The sequence below is a fragment of the Nanorana parkeri genome, unplaced genomic scaffold, assembly GCF_000935625.1.
Source record: "Nanorana parkeri isolate BGI_ZX_2015 unplaced genomic scaffold, ASM93562v1 scaffold1592, whole genome shotgun sequence".
Taxonomy (NCBI): domain Eukaryota; kingdom Metazoa; phylum Chordata; class Amphibia; order Anura; family Dicroglossidae; genus Nanorana; species Nanorana parkeri.
The window spans coordinates 162,064-178,943 of record NW_017307860.1 but is presented as its reverse complement, the minus strand read 5'-3'; the positions used below and the strand labels follow the sequence as shown (position 1 = coordinate 178,943).

General features: G+C 48.7%; 2 protein-coding genes across 2 annotated transcripts in view; one reads left to right on the top strand and one right to left on the bottom strand.

Moving 5' to 3' along the window:
• The window catches only part of AFAP1L2 (actin filament associated protein 1 like 2), a gene marked incomplete at its 5' end in the record, with an annotated part of 44,393 nt that extends 35,403 nt beyond the window's left edge, over positions 1-8,990 (top strand). The window contains 8 exons of the mRNA XM_018570759.1: positions 751-859; positions 1,224-1,364; positions 1,564-1,776; positions 2,289-2,406; positions 3,136-3,303; positions 3,868-4,058; positions 5,060-5,182; positions 8,770-8,990. Of these exons, the coding sequence (XP_018426261.1) occupies positions 751-859; positions 1,224-1,364; positions 1,564-1,776; positions 2,289-2,406; positions 3,136-3,303; positions 3,868-4,058; positions 5,060-5,182; positions 8,770-8,796 (1,090 nt within the window). The remainder of the gene's footprint in view (positions 1-750; positions 860-1,223; positions 1,365-1,563; positions 1,777-2,288; positions 2,407-3,135; positions 3,304-3,867; positions 4,059-5,059; positions 5,183-8,769) is intronic.
• Positions 8,991-11,974: 2,984 nt separating this feature from the next.
• VWA2 (von Willebrand factor A domain containing 2) overlaps positions 11,975-16,880 on the bottom strand; it is a 29,040-nt gene continuing 24,134 nt past the window's right edge. Inside the window, exons 13-15 of the mRNA XM_018570758.1 lie at positions 15,478-16,032; positions 13,200-13,322; positions 11,975-12,102 (exon numbers count right to left, since the gene is read on the bottom strand). Of these exons, the coding sequence (XP_018426260.1) occupies positions 11,975-12,102; positions 13,200-13,322; positions 15,478-16,032 (806 nt within the window). The remainder of the gene's footprint in view (positions 12,103-13,199; positions 13,323-15,477; positions 16,033-16,880) is intronic.

Here is a 16,880-nt window from a genome sequence, read left to right as displayed (position 1 = left end):
AGGGGGCGGGTACAGCTGGCTCTGCCTCTAGATAGGCAGAGCCAGCTGTCACTCACGCAGCTGGGCGGATCCAGACACAATTGTCGGGATCCGCTTCAGCTGCGGCGTCTCAGTATACCGCGAGCTGTAGCTCCCTATATACTGAGCCTAGGGTGACGGGAGGACGCTAGTTTGTGTCCCTAAGGAGAACTATGGGGAAAAGCCCTAAAATAATTGGGGGGCTGGAGTTACACTTAAAAAATGTACCTGCTCCAACTTACATACAAATTCAACTTAAGAACAAACCTACAGAACCGATCTTGTCTGTAACCCCGGGGACTTCCTGTATATCTACACTCTAGTGCAGTGGTGGCGAACCTCCGGCCCCCCAGCTATTTTGGAACTACAGATCCCATGAGGCATTGCAAGATTCTCACAGCCGCAGACATGACTCCCGAAGAGAGATGCATCGTGGGATTTGTAGTTTCCCCCCACTGCTGGAGGGCCGGAGGTTTGCTACCACTGGTCTAGTGCAAGACTGTCCGAGCTCCAAAACTGGGACATATGTAGCAATGTATACATTGAGAAGAAACCCCCTCCCCCCCTCTCTGGTCACAAGTCAAATGCTGAGAGCCATGGATGCACTGGATCAATGCAACAGCCAGGAAGTTGCTCAGGATCGGCTTCCTGTAACGGGCCGTTCTGTGATTCTGATGGAACCGATCCGACAAATGCAAATCTGTAACCAACTTCCTTTTATCACCTTTTCAGTTTAATGCAAAGGAAATATTCTGAGCCCAACACCTATATTGACAACCCGCGCGGTGGGAGGAGCCAGCAAGACGATCTCTATGATGATGTCGACATGTCAGATGCAGTGGTGAGTCAAGTTATAAAAGGTCCGGGAGGTTAGTCCCGCCCCTTGCCACCCCCGAGATGGACCCATCCTGTGTCTCCGGTCTCTGTATTAAATTCTATGAAAGAACAACTCTGACATACTCCACGTGGCTTCATACTACAGGGGCGGGCAACCTGGGCACTCCAGCTGTGGTGACACTACAAATCCCACCATGCCTCTGCCTCTGAGAGTCACGCCTGTGGCTGTCAGAGTCTTGCAATGCCTCATGGGACTTGTAGTTCCACAACAGCTGCAGTGCCGGGGTTGCCCGCCCCACTGTACTACGAGCTCCAAACATTTCCTAACCCCACAATTTCATCCACTTTTCTGCCGTCTGTGAACGCAGGAGGAGGAGCCTAAAACCGAGGCGCGAAAGGAAGTAGAAGACCACACCTACCTGGATCTGCTTCCGGCACGGTCCTTCCTGCACGGTGCTCCGAAGAAATGTCCCGATAAAGGCCCGCCGAGCTCTCCGGGGCCGGAAATCGCTTGGTGACACTACAAATCCCACCATGCCTCTGCCTCTGAGAGTCACGCCTGTGGCTGTCAGAGTCTTGCAATGCCTCATGGGACTTGTAGTTCCACAACAGCTGCAGTGCCGGGGTTGCCCGCCCCACTGTACTACGAGCTCCAAACATTTCCTAACCCCACAATTTCATCCACTTTTCTGCCGTCTGTGAACGCAGGAGGAGGAGCCTAAAACCGAGGCGCGAAAGGAAGTAGAAGACCACACCTACCTGGATCTGCTTCCGGCACGGTCCTTCCTGCACGGTGCTCCGAAGAAATGTCCCGATAAAGGCCCGCCGAGCTCTCCGGGGCCGGAAATCGCCAAAACGAGAGACGAGGAAGCAGAGGCCGCCATGTCTAGTGACCCAGAACCGCCGCGTCCGGTCCGAGAGGTGAGGGGCCCGGCGCGTAGGGGAGGTTCTCATCGGTCCCGGGCCTGGTCTATCTCGTAGTACTTGGGCCACATACAACTGGACCCGTTCTGTATTGTTGAAGACATTTGTCGGCTCATCAAAGAGGCTTCCTCAGGAACCCGTCTGTAGCCACAACTTTCCCTGAGGGGGGAGAAGGGTTAGAGGCTCTGCGGAGATTCACCCTCTGTGTATCCTGATGAACATTCACTTGTCAATGTGAACCAGAATTTATAACACTACCATACCAGGAACATACCCCGGTATTCATGCCAGGAACATACCCCAGTATTTATACCCCACCATACCAGGAGCATCCCCCAGTATTTATACCCCACCATACCAGGAACATCCCCCAGTATTTCTATTTGCACAGAAGGAACGTTCGCAGAGATTTGGGGGGCGAGTGGCTCTGCAGATTACACATGAATAGACCCGTCTGCACCTTTGCTCGGTGTTGGCGGTGCGCTCACGCTGCGTTTTTTGTGCTGCAGGAAACCGAGCCGAGTGCAGAGGAGACGACTCCCGGCCTGCAGGTGAAAGCCGAGAGCGGCGTGACGGCCAGTCCGCTGCTCGGGAAAAACAAGATGGAGAAAGGAAAACCGACCAATCACGGTGAGCCGCGTTCCCATCACAGAGAGGGACGGTGTTACCGCATCCGAACACACGTGATCGCTATTCCAATACTACAAACTGAAATCATTTGTATCTTTTACACAAAATTGCTCCACTTGTTGCTGAGAACGATTTACTCGTCTTCCATCTCCAGCAAACTTTCCTGCTGCACAGACTCAGGATGAACGAATCAATACGTCACTGTTGTTTTGCTGTCTGTGACCCCATTTGGGATTTTCACCTCACTTCTTATCCCTGTGACCCCAGAACAGGATGTGAGGGGAGAGTCAGACTCCAGAACAGGAAGTCACACACACGCAGTAATATTACCCTTTGGGAAGTAATAAAGTGCTGGAGCCGGGGTTGTCCTATTGGTATTGCTATACAGTAGCATTATAATGGTGTCAGTATGGGTTGTCTGCTTCTTCCCACAATTTAATTGGTGCAAAATAGTAGATCTGAGATGACAGATTAATGGTCCAGATACAATTTTATTCCGGCATAGGGTCAGGCAGGAGATCAGAAGAGGAACCAACACATTGTGGGGGGTCTATAAATGCCCCTTCATCAGGGCATAGGACGGCAAACAATGTAAATGAACTGAATGGGGGGGGGGGGTGGGGGTGGGGGCGCGATGGTTATTGGTTTCATTCCACAGGGAACATGTATGTTTTATTGTATGTTCTGGGATCGTGCAGAATATTTACATGCGATTTCTTCGCTACACAGACGCCATTGAGACTAAATTTGGCAAGAACCGCACGGAGGCGGAAGCCAGGCGCTTCACGGAGGTGAAGGAGAAGCTGGAGAAAGAGAGGGAGGAGATTCGTGTGCAGCTGGCCCAGCTCCGAAAAGAAAGGCGGGAACTCAAGGAGAGCATCGCCAACTGCAGCGGTAGCGTATCTCTACTGTCACATTCCTGTATATGAAACTAATAACATGTAGCAAAGGCTGATAAATAGATTTATATCATTGTTCATCACCCCCAAATAATCCAATTCATCTGTATCCCGGGTCAGGCGGGCCCGTGCGCTTCATCTAAGGGCCCAAAATATTGCATTATGGCCACTAGATGGAGCCGAGGATCATGGGATAGAAGTGCAGCTTCGTAATGAGAGATACAATGTAACAATTCTAGAGACCGCTGGAGGGAATCAGCGTGGATATGTAACCATTGCTGCTACCGGGATATAGTATCAATGGTTACATTATTATTATACAGGATTTATAGAGCGCCAACAGTGTGCGCAGCGCTGTACAATATAAGGGAGACATTACAATCACAAGACAAGATGGTGAGGAGGACATTTACATCTAATCTCTTCAGCATTTTCTGGAATTGTTACATTGTATCTCTTGTTCCTTCTGATACGATTGAGATGGAGTGGAGCTCCGAGGGAGGTTGATTGAGACATGACATTGGGTCGATCTGACAGGTACAATATGTCTCCCTGACAGACAAGAGTGCGCTAACCAGCCTGGAGGAGAAGCTGAAGAGTAAGGAGGAGGAGTGCAAGCAGCGGGAGAACCAGCGGGTGGACCTGGAGCTTCAGATTGTAGACGTGAAGGAGAATCTCAGAAAGGCCGAGTCGGGGCCCGTTACTCTGGGCACTGCGGTCGACCCGGCCCACCTGGACAGCAGTCAGTCAGTAAGTATAAAGGTAATAGTCTGTTCTTTTTCCTGGAGGCGGTGGTGGCCTACAAAGAGATAAAACCCAAAAATGAACCCGCCATTCATCCCTACAGCCTGCGAGATAGAAAATCTCTTCCTGACCTCATCATTGGTAGAAGGATTCTATCCAAGGTCCAGGGGTATAGACCAGTCATCCTCTACTAGGGGTCTATGGTACCCCAGAGTTCTTCCTGAAGTTCCTGTGGGCCTTGTTGGTAAATGCTGAAGGGTTGGAACTCTTAACCTGATCATCTCCTGCAGCATGTCCACAGTCTCTGACCATCTCCTGCAGCATGTCCACAGTCTCTGACCATCTCCTGCAGCATGTCCACAGTCTCTGACCATCTCCTGCAGCATGTCCACAGTCTCTGACCATCTCCTGCAGCATGTCCACAGTCTCTGACCATCTCCTGCAGCATGTCCACAGTCTCTGACCATCTCCTGCAGCATGTCCACAGTCTCTGACCATCTCCTGCAGCATGTCCACAGTCTCTGACCATTCATCTCCTGCAGCATGTCCACACAGGATTTATAGAGCGCCAACAGTGTCCGCAGTCTCTGGCCATCTCCTGTAGCATGTCTGCAGTCTCTGACCATCTCCTGTAGCATGTCCGCAGTCTCTGACCATCTCCTGCAGCATGTCCACAGTCTTCTATACTATAAAATATACTAAGCATTATATTTGGTGGTGTCTGAGGCTGCAGTCGGGGCTCCTATAACCTGACAACCACAGAGGGCTCATGGTGAAAACCAGATTATATCTGAGATTAGATTTGTCCACCTCATTTCCTGACCGTGAGCTCCCCCCCCCCAGTAACAATGGTGGTAGCTGTGTAATAAAGTAAATGCGTCCAAGTGTTCTGGATGAGGGATGGGAAGTCGAGAGATGAATTTTGCTCTCTATACATCCAGTACGGACACAGGGACCGACTTCTGCTTCGATTTGTAGCGTTTTCTCACTAATTTATTATTTTCCAGGTTAAATGTAACAGCCCGGGCCACACCTCCGAATCCTCGCCAGTAAATTCCGCAATGGCGCTCAAAGCCCGACCGTTGTCCATTATGACCACTGGCAAAGGAACCGTCCTACAGAAGGCCAAGGTAATTATAACATAGGGGGCGGGTACAGCTGGCTCTGCCTCTAGATAGGCAGAGCCAGCTGTCACTCACGCAGCTGGGCGGAGCCTAGGGTGACCGGAGGACGCTAGTTTGTGTCCTCCCGTTACCCTAAGGAGAACTATAGGGAAAAACACTGACCCCCCATAGTTCTCCTTTAAACCCATTGTCACTCCACTGAGACCCTCCACAATATACTCTGTGACTTGACTGAGGGGGTAATACTGGCGACTGCGTGATAAGCTTATACCCTTACTCTATGCAGAGACAATTTTGTTATTATTTGTCTGTGTTTCTACCCCCGCCCCCGCCTCCAACCCCCCGATGCCGCCCCTTGCGAAGCCCAACAGTGGTTTCTTACCCAGTTGGTGCTTAGAGACTGTGCCATCCTTTGTCTTGAATAAACTGGGTCATGATAATCATTTTCTATGGGGGTACGGGAAGGCAATGCATGGATATCGGTTCTCTATGGGGGTACGGGAAGGCAATGCATGGATATCGGTTCTCTATGGGGGTACGGGAAGGCAATGCATGGATATCGGTTTTTTTATGGGGGTACGGGAAGGCAATGCATGGATATCGGTTCTGTATGGGGGTATGGGAAGGCAATGCATGGATATCGGTTCTTTTATGGGAGTACGGGAAGGCAATGCATGGATATCGGTTCTGTATGGGAAGGCAATGCATGGATATCGGTTCTCTATGGGGGTATGGGAAGGCAATGCATGGATATCGGTTCTGTATGGGCGTATGAGAAGGCAATGCATGGATATCGGTTCTTTATGGGGGTACTGGAAGGCAATGCATGGATATCGGTTCTCTATGGGGGTATGGGAAGGCAATGCATGGATATCGGTTCTTTATAGGGGTACGGGAAGGCAATGCATGGATATCGGTTCTCTAATGGGGGGTACGGGAAGGCAATGCATGGATATTGGTTCTCTATGGGGGGTACGGGAAGGCAATGCATGGATATCGGTTCTCTATGGGGGTACGGGAATGGAGAAAGCCGGTCGGATGATCAGTGAAACGTCTTCAAGAGAAATACAGCGAGTCCAGTCGCCTTGATTTACTTTTTACAGACATACCATGTGACCTGGATGACTGAGAACCTTCACAGACGCAATGCGTGGAGTTATAATGTGGCACAAAGTGCAGTAATCCAATATGAAAACAGCAGAGCTGCATTCCCCAAGCTGCGCTTAAAGCGTACCTGCGTCCGGGTTATAAACATTGAAATATTTGCATATTCTAAACGAGCAGCAAGAGATCTTTGACACAAACCCTCCATGGCTTCTGTAGCTGCGGGCACCATGGATCAATTCAGCCTCAAAGATCACAACCAGCCTTAATGCGTTTCGGCCCAATTCTGGCCGGAACTTACTGGATTGCATTCCGGCCGGCACACTTTGTATTGGGGCTGGAGGGGGGGGCGTGGCGGTGCATTGTACTCGATGTCATCGCAGCCACGACCTCCGGCCGCAGTGCGATTGGCCCGTGGAACATCAATGCCCGTGTTCCGGTCAGAAAAAATAGTGCTTGCAAAAAAAACAACAATTGGTCCGGAACGCACTGAGGCTGGTGTGAACTAGTCCTGAAGTTGGGTTGTAGCTGGTTTCTGAACAGCCGGGAGCACCTGCTGTGCGTTTACATTAGAAGGCTGGCGGGCTGCTGAGTGAGAAGTAAATCAGTCCATTCACACCATGTTGTTGCTGTAACACGCAATTCATAAGAACATGCAGCATTACGTGCGTTTGTAAATTGTGGTGCTATTCATTTATCTGAACGGCACCCCAACGCATCTCACTGATGAAGATTCTTAGCAGCGCAGCACACCTTACTGCATTGCCGCACGTCTGTTGGCAGGCGCATTCGGGTGCTATTGAGAATGAATGGCACCACGTCACACTTGACATGCATTGCCGTCTGTTATCACAACAGTATTGTGTGGACCGGCTCATAAAGGGAGAAGAGCTGCGATTTCAGTGCCTTTGAATGTTGATGATGAGCTTCCCCACAGTGCCTGCAGTTACAGAGTTCAGTGAGAACCATCTGCAGACGTCCATTTATTGGACTCTGGTTCCAATCCTGGGCAGACAACCCACTTCACTCTCCTGCATCTGCCACCTTTCACCTCACACGGGGCGCTCCGTCAAAGTCTCAATTCATGGAGAACGGAGCAGGCCGTCTGTCCAGGATTGAAGGCTGAGTACAACAAATGGCCTTTTGATGCCGGACTTTCATGGAGGGTGCTGGTTTCCGTTCTTCACAGCTTTGGACGGTACTTGGACCATTGTATACAAAGTACCATTGCCCCATTTAGAAGAAGTATACAGGCAGTCCCCGGGTTACATACACACGACTTACATACGGGGGCTATTACTGTGCAGCGGGGGTAGTTGTAATGGTAGCGCGCTCGTGCTGAAGAGGAGCGCCCGCCTCTTTGGGTCTGGTTTGTAGTACTTGTACGTACATTACAGGAAGTTGGCTCGTTAGACGTGCCGACGAGGGGTGCCCGCCTCTTTTTCCCGGGTCACTGTGAGGTTTTTACTGCCGTCTGTATCCTCATTAGAAAGATTTAATCTCACTTCCTGTCCTTGAGACAACAGGAAGTGAGAGGAAATCTACCCCTAGGAAGGGAAATTCACTCCTGTAAGAGTGATCATGGGGGAAAAAAGTTGTCTCCACTGAAAGCTTTATCACCAATCCTTGTTTCCACGACAACCCAAAATGTTCAAAATCCAATTGTCACAGGGACAGGAAGTGAGGTGAAATCTTCTGAACAGGGGAGCACACACAGCAACGCAAACTTTACAGGGGGGTACACCCTTCCCTATGCTATCCAAAACTAAATAAACATGTTTTTGGCTGGAGTTGCACTTAAAAAATTTACCTGTCGCAACTTACATACAAATTCAACTTAAAGGAGAACTATGAGGGGGGGAGGGGGGGAGGTGATTTCCACTCACCTCATCGTTCTAGCCGACCTGTGACAATGAAACTGTCACAGGTCGGCTCAGTAGATTGGGAAGTGAGCGAACACATACCGGCGTTCGCTCACTTCTCGATCCTGTCACAGCTCTCTGCCGTGACAGGGGAGGGGCTGGATTCCCCCCTCCCCACTCCGATCTGCCAGCGCTGACTAGAGGAACGGACGGGGAGGGGGCGGGTACAGCCTCTAGATAGGCAGAGCCAGCTGTCACTCACGCAGCTGGGCAGATCTCGACGTCGGGATCCGCACTGGCTGCGGAGTCTCAGTATACCGCGAGCTGTAGCTCCCTATATACTGAGCTTTGGGTGATGGGAGGACGCTAGTTTGTGTCCTCCCGTTACCCTGAGGAGAACTATGGGGAAAAACACTGACCCCATAGTTCTCCTTTAAGAACAAACCTCCAATCCCTATCTTGTTCGTAACCCGGGGACTTCCTGTAGTCCTAAAAAGTAGAATTCTGTTACCATCATTGATCTCTCTGAATCAACCCGTATTATAGATACAAATGTTTCCTCCATCAACCTCACCACCCTTGCTTCAGAAACGGCTTAGGCGTGACTTATTTCTTTCTTCTTTTTAGGAATGGGAGAAGAAAGGAGCCAGCTAGAACTACAACATCATCTTCTAAATGGACTGAGACCCTTGTGTCTGATTGACATTTAATTTATGGGATGTCAGAGACTTGTCACATTGTGGTGAAGAACATCCTCCAGTGAGGGGGGGACCTCATTTTTTTTTTACTTTGCACATAGTGGTGCTCCAAGGGACCAAAGCCAAGACATATGCCACTCGCCCCCACACCATGGGAAGACTGACTGGGGCCCCAGAGTGGTGTATGTAGTGGATGACTGCCACTGTTTTAGCACATTTAGTCCATGCCCGGGCCCTCGGGCACCCGGAATGTATTTTTACGACAGAGCAATACGTTCATGAAACATGGTGGAAATTTTTATAAGATTTTACCACGCCAGCGAATCCGGTTCACCTACCAACACGGAAGCCAGCAAAATTCCTTCTGTCATTTTATTTTGCCAATTAACTCACATTTTATCATCTATTTTAATACAAAGTGTCCTACACACGCGACTTTATGATATATAACAATGAGAAGTCTTTTCATGAATAAGATGGACTGACCTTAATGTGCTATGGAGCCGTGGTGGAGGCAGCCGGTGAAAGACCGCAGTGCGAGGCTATCGGAAGAAACCTCATAGATCATACTTGTAAGTTAATGAAAAACGGCTTTGTTTTATACAATGTGTACAAATCAGCCAAAACCAAAACTTGTGGAGCGGATTCAACACAGCCTCCCGTTACCCTGAGGAGAACTATGGGGTACATGAGGTAGAGAAGATACAACACAGACTCTACATGAGGTGGACAATGGTGGAGAAGATACAACACAGACTCTACGTGAGGTGGACAATGGTAGACTCTACATGAGGTAGAGAAGATACAACACAGACTCTACATGAGGTGGACAATGGTGGAGAAGATACAACACAGACTCTACATATGGTGGAGAAGATACGGCACAGACTCTACGTGAGACGGACAATGGTAGACTCTACATGAGGTGGAGAAGATACGGCACAGACTCTACATGAGGTGGACAATGGTGGAGAAGATACGGCAGAGACTCTACATAAGACATAGAGAGGAGAAGCGGCACACTGTGCTCCATAATTCTTCACATAGGACACACCAATCATAGACATTGTCCAGGACTGAGGATCCATGTCAGGAGACGTTTGTGTTCACAAAGTATTTGACAGTATTTTATAAAAATTCAATATATGTCTATAAATCAGGGAGGAGTTTTGTTTTTGTTTTTTTCTTTGCAGTGAAAAACCAAAGTTGTCATCATTTTCTTGAGCGGCTTCCAGTAGAATCTCCAGGAGGAGCAGAAATAAAACTCCATCACTGAGACAGCTCTCTGACCAGAGACACTTCCAATGACCGTCCTAAAATATGCCGTCCCTTGCGCAATAACTTGAGTCAATGGAAGAGGGAGGAAAGAGATGAGAGAACGGAGATGACAGATTAAGGAAGGACAAAGACCTGAGAGAACAGAGAAGGTAGGTGAGGAAGCACAACGATGAGGGAGGAACCAAGGTTGTAGGTGAGGAAGGACAGAGATTAGGTAGGAGAGAGACATGAGAGAACAGAGGGGGCTGGTGAGAAAGAACAGAGAAGGCGGCGGACAGAGGAGGAAGAACAATGATGAGGGAGGAACCAAGGTTAGAGGTAAGGAAGGACAGAGATTAGGTAGGAAAGAGATGAAAGAGCAGAGGGGGCTGGTGAAGCAAGACAGATATTGGGGAAGAACCAAGGTGGTAGCTGAGGGAGGACAAAGACATGAGAGAACATAGGGGACTTGTGAAGGACAGAGATGAGAGAATGGACGCTTGGGAGAACACAAGAAGAATGGCAGAGATGAGGGGAACAGAAACATGAGAGAATGGAGGGAGCAGAGGAGGAAAGACAAAGGCGAGAGGACGGAGACCCTAAAAACCAGGAAGCAGGTGAAGGAGGACAGGGATAAGGGAGGATGGAGGAGACAAGTGATGGCTGACAAGACTTGAGAGCATGGAGTACAGAGATGAGTCAGGAGAGAAGCGGTTCCTGACACTCCAGTTCCATTTTTGCACAATCTGCATCACGTGTAACTATAAATGACACCACCCAGACACTTTACCATCTTAGAAAAAAAACTTTACACTCCTTATAAACAAATATACAAATACATTTTACATCTGTAGATACATTTATACTTCTACAAATGACGTCATAAATACAATATAAAAAGAAAAACAAATGTTTACATTAAATAGATCCTACAAATAGTATGCAACGAAAAGATATAATGCTCCTCCCCCCCTTTTCCATGCTAGTAGATGGACAGGTCCTGGTGTCTGCTCTCCCCCCCCCATTATGATCTTGTACTGGACAGGAAGTTCAGGGAGGCCAAGCTTCCTGGAAAGTAAAGAGGTTTGCTGGATTATTAGGGATCAGACCCACTATTTCGGGCAGGCGTCAGTATTAAACCAATCTGATCAAAGCAGAAACCAGAAATGGCGCACACAGACACCACGAACAATATACTCCTATGCAGATGTGAAGAATATGTATTTATAAAATCATTTGTATACAAATTGCTCCATCACCGTCTCCCATAACCCTTTCAATCAGACCTGGGCTTTTTTTTGGCCCATGGGCCGTATCTGACCCTTAGTCTGCAGCTGTCCGGCCCCCCCGCCCTGCACTCAGTTATGGCTGGTTGATAGCGGCTGCAATGGCCCCCAAGGCTGGTGACTCCACTGCAAGCCATAGCCCAGCACAGGTTGGCGATCAGTTATTGGTCGGAACATGTTTCTCTTTGGGCCTTGGTTGCTAGGGCCGCTGGCATCCTAGCAACCAATGACATCAGAGGTCCTCCTCTATTATACAGACAACATTGTTTGCATTTAAAGGGATATGGGAGGCGGTGATGGAGAGATTTATATACAACTGATTTTATAAACTAAACATTCCTCAGAAGTTGGTAGGGGGGATATTTTCTTTTTTAAAAAAAAGGATATTCTAATTCTTTCTTTCATTGAAGACAGAGGTAAAAAGTGAATGTTGGTTTTGCTGCCCCCTATGGTTGCTCAGCAGCATTACATCCGGCTTGATTCTGCCCACAGGATACCTCGCGGGGCTGTGAAAACGTAGATCTGGCTGCGGCGTGCCCCACCCCCGATAGCTCGGACAGGACAGTCCTCCGAGCTTTACATCCAGTTCAATTAATGTGTCCTCCCCAAAGACTTTCTGCTGGACTGGGGTTTGAATTGGTGGTGTGACGCGGAGGAGTGCCTTTGATGCCGAATCTTGGTCAGCGGCAGCGGCCAGGCGCTGTCCCCTCTAACTATTCCTGAAAAGAAATTCAGAAATTATTCAGGTTCATTTTCTGCTGTCAGATGTATACCTGAAAGTGTTCACAATAGTCCACATACCACCCTTCACTTTCGATGAGGCACACTTACCACCATTGCGGTTCCGAATCCTGCCCATGGTCCACAGTTCGTTCTCCCACTTTCCAGTTGGGTGCACCCAAATCATGTCCACTTTCTGGATTGGCCCCTTCAGGATGCTACCTTTAAATATGTGGGGACCATCCATATTGCCTACTCTCTGGGTTGGCCCCCTACAGGATGCTACCTTTAAATAACACGTAGGGACCATCTATAATGCCTACTTTCTGGGTTGGGCCCCTCCAGGATGCTACCTTTAAATATGTGGCGAGCATCCATATTGCCTACTTTCTGGGTTGGTCCCACCCACACACCATCTCTAAATATATGGGGACCATCCATAAGGTCCACTTTCTGGGCTGGTTCCCTCCTGGACGCCACCTCTAAATTTGCATGGACCGCCTATCTCAACCAATTTATAAGATGGTCCCACCTAGACATCATCTCCACATATGCTTGGCCCACCCAATTGCGGCCCTAACCCCCACAGTTGATGACTTTTGTGAGTTTCTGTGAGTGTGCAGAAACTTGAATTAGGTGACCCCAGGACAAGCGAAGGACACATCATCGTCAGGGCCTAAGACCGTCCCTGCAAATCCAGAACAGATGGCCTTAATGCATGACTCTATTTAGAGTCACACCGACCTGTAAATCAGCCAGTTTCGTTTGCCCCTGCCCTGTCCCTCGGGCTGCCCATCAGGTTTAAGCAACAGCGGAGAGGCTTGGGAGGTGGGAGGGCCGAGCTCGACTTTTCCAGAAGTCAAGATCTGTATAGAGTGTCCGGGGGCCCATATCTCTTATTGTTCTGCCATGCAGATGAAGGAAGGTTCTGGAATTTTCTTCTCATCGTGCACTCCTTGTTTTTACTTCCAACACCAATCCAAAAAATTTAGGGTCACGATTACATTTTGCTTCCGGACCCCGTGGCTTAGTTTAGCCTCTTCACCAATCTAACACTTGCCAGTGATTCTGTAGCCTCACCAGGAGCGATACTTACGGTTCTCGCAGTGCGGTCCGTCCCATCCGTGGCACTGGCAGTAGTAGCTGTTGTGTCGCAGGATGCAGACTCCTCCGTTCATACACGGGTTGGGTTTACACGGACTCTCTTTGGATTTTGCCTCTGAAGAAACAGAAAAGCAGAATGAGTTAAATAATCCGGCCGGCCTCTGCGGATCCTTCGTCATGGGAGTGATCTGTAATATAATTCGGTGTTAGGTGATGTTGGCTTCCTGTATACTTTGTTTGTCAAATTCTATTTGAATCTCTATCAATGGTCAGGTCAAAAAAATGTTTCTACTTAAATGTAAAAACTAGGTATGCGCCGATACTTTGCCGGTACCAGTGCCGATACTTTGCCGGTACCAGTGCCGATACTTTGCCGGTACCAGTGCCGATACTTTGCCGGTACCAGTGCCGATACTTGGCATTTTCAGGAGAACTCCCGGGGTTGCAGCGGTTGAAGCTGGCACCGGGCTCTGGCGCTCCACCACTGTCCTGATATCATTAGTCTGTATTGTTTTAGAAAAACTGTCACATGACAATAAAGAAAAATTTATCAGTACTCGTACTTGCAAAACTGGTATCGGTGTATCCCTTTATTTATATTTATAAAAACAAGATCATACAATAAAATAGAGATGTACAAATCCCGTGAGCTCCGTGTGCTCCTTACACATGACAGCCGCCTCCTAAATTCTGAATTTTTCTCTAGTCTAGTCCTGGACATGGAATAGTATCTGTTCTTGGACCGAGCACGGTCCTTGGTATCGGTGCATCCCTGGTAAAAATCATTCCGATATAGATTACAAATTGCTTCAAACATTTCCTTGGAACCGTCCCATAAAATAGAAACATCATCGATAAAAGGAAACCACAGTGATACACGGGCCCCGTACATTGCATCATCCAAAATCCGAGTCCCACCATCCAAGAACATTTACAAAGGAGGGGGACGCAGAGGGACCCCATTGCTGAAAAGGAAATAATTATTTAGTACAAATTTGAAAAAATCCAACAAACTCCGAATGTTTCTGGCAATAAATAACAAAAAAAGCACCTCAGCTGGCAATTTTTTTGTTTTTGGATTTCGGATCCAAAATTCAGTTTGTTATTCAGATGGATTGAAATTTTTGTTTCGGAATAATTCGGATGGAGTTCTTTAATTAAAAATTATTATTTTGTTGTTATTGATATTATTTTATTGTCTTAAAGCCCAATTATTTCTCTTTTAATGAGAGGATGTACAAGCAGGAGCGAGGGACGGCAATGGGGACTACTTGCACCCCCCAGCTTTGCACATTGGTTACAATATTCTGCACATATAACCAAAAGATGCAATATCATTAAAAAATATATTAAACACATCGACCCAAAACCCTAATGTGTACATTTGTTCCCTCCTCACATTTGGGCGTTACCGAGGGTTGCCTAGGAACACCCACTTCTCCAGACTGACATCCACCCATCAAGGCATTTTGATATTTGCATAACTCCTCCCAAGAGCCCACCCACTGCTTACCCCAGGGCTGAGGGCTCTTGGGAGTAGCATTGAGGCCAGGTGCTGTGATGTTTTTCAGGAAGCACTCTGCTGGCCCCTCCCACCAACCATGATCATCATTGGGTCTTTGTGCTTCTCTGTGCAATACAGGCAGATAATGGCTGGGACAGAAGGTGAAGGAAAAGGGAATTTACCTCTCTATGGAAAGATTTCCACTTATTTAATTTGGGGGTCCCCAGGACAGGAAGTGAACTCTTCCAACAGAACTAGGGATGCACCGATACCAGTATCGGTATTGGTGCCGATACCGAATATTTGGGCAAGCACTCGTACTCTCCCAAATGCTCGGATATCTCCCCCGATACCGGAACTTCGGGTCGAAGGAAGATTTCCTCTGACCGGCAGTGCGGTATGGGAACATGGAGCCGGCTTCCCGCCCAATCAGCATCAAACCGGCCGAACACTAATTGGCTGAGAAGCTCCTTACTGATTGGCTGAGAAGCCGGCTTCCCGGCCAATCAGTATGGAGCCGGCCAGACAACATGGAGGTGGCTTCCCGGGCAATCGGGAAGCCGGGAGGCATGTCATTACCCGCCTCCCGGCTTACAGATTGCCGGGAAGCCGGCCCCATGCCAATGGAACCACCGCTATTGGTGCATCCCGAAACAGAACACAGACAACATGTAATATACCGTACGGCGGTTCTACCTTCACACCCCATATACCAAATATGTTCTGGTTGGAGTTACACTTTAAGGAAGTATAATGAGTACTTCACCTTCACACACCCGCTGTACAATGTCATCCTCGTACTGGCCGAGTACATTGTAGCTCGGTACATGAGTGAGGAACCTCTCCGATCCGGCTATCCTCAGCAGCGCATTCCTTTGGATCCTCCCGATTCCCACAGCAAAGACTGAAATCCCGTCATCCCGCAACCTTTGCGCAGGAACTGCGGCATCTTCCGCTCCTCCGCGCCCATCGCTCAGCACGATCACAGCCTTCTTCACCCCAGGCCGGGCACCCTTCTGGATGGACATGACGTCATTGTGGATGTGTAGGAGAGCGTTCCCGGTGGAAGGGGAACCCCCCAGGTAGGGCGCCCTGTTAATGGCACTGATGAGGCCCGACACCGATTCGTGAGCGTCCAGACTGAAGACGGTCTCCGGCTGGTTACTATAGGTGACGAGTCCCACCTGGGTGACGTCCCGATTTATATCAAACTGAAGGGAAACCATCGTCACAAAGTTCAGCAGACGATTAAAGTTTTCTTGTCCAATACCAGAGGAGGCATCCAAGAGGAAGACCAAGTCCAGAGGTTGTGCCTGACAGCCTGCAAGAGATAAGAATACCGCCGGCTATGAAGCTTAGATGAAGGTTTGTTATTTTGCAGATCTTTGCTGCACTGAATCCATTTCCTGACAGACAACAAAATAATCATTTATTTCTTTAAAAATCTTTCCGTGTATTTGGACCGCTTGAGGAATCTGAACATAAGAGATAAAGTATGTCAGCAAAGTTTGTAGGAAGTCTTTCTTACGTCCATAAACTCTCTCCCTGCACCGCTATTCCCGGCTGTCAAAATGACAGCCGGTAATTGGTTTGTATTACAATTGCTTTCAAAGTGTAGCCGCTCCCGTATAAAATGACACTTGCAGACAAAATGCCATTGAGTAAATACAATGTATCGTTTCATTGTATTTAGTGTTTTGTTCGGAAGTCAAATCAAAGGCGTGACCTTTGATCTGCTCATGACATCAGTTAAAGGAGAACTATGGGGTCAGGGCTTGTCCCCGTAGTTCTCCTTAGGGTAACGGGAGGACACAAACTAGTGTCCTCTCGTCACCCTAAGCTCAGTATATAGGGAGCTACAGCTCGCGGTATACTGAGACGCCGCAGCCGGGACGGATCACGACAATTATGTCTGGATCCGCCCAGCTGCGTGACTGACAGCTGGCTCTGCCCCGCCCCCTCCCCCGTCCGTCCTGCCAGTCAGCGCTGGAGGATCGGAGCGGGGAGGTGGGGAAATCCAGCCCCTTCCCTGTCACAGCTCTCTGCCGTGACAAGATCGAGAGGTGAGCGAATGCCGGTATGTGTTCTCTCACCTCCCGATCTACTGAGCCGACCTGTGACAGTCTCATTGTCACAGGTCGGCTCAGATTCTGAGGCTGAGTGAAAAGC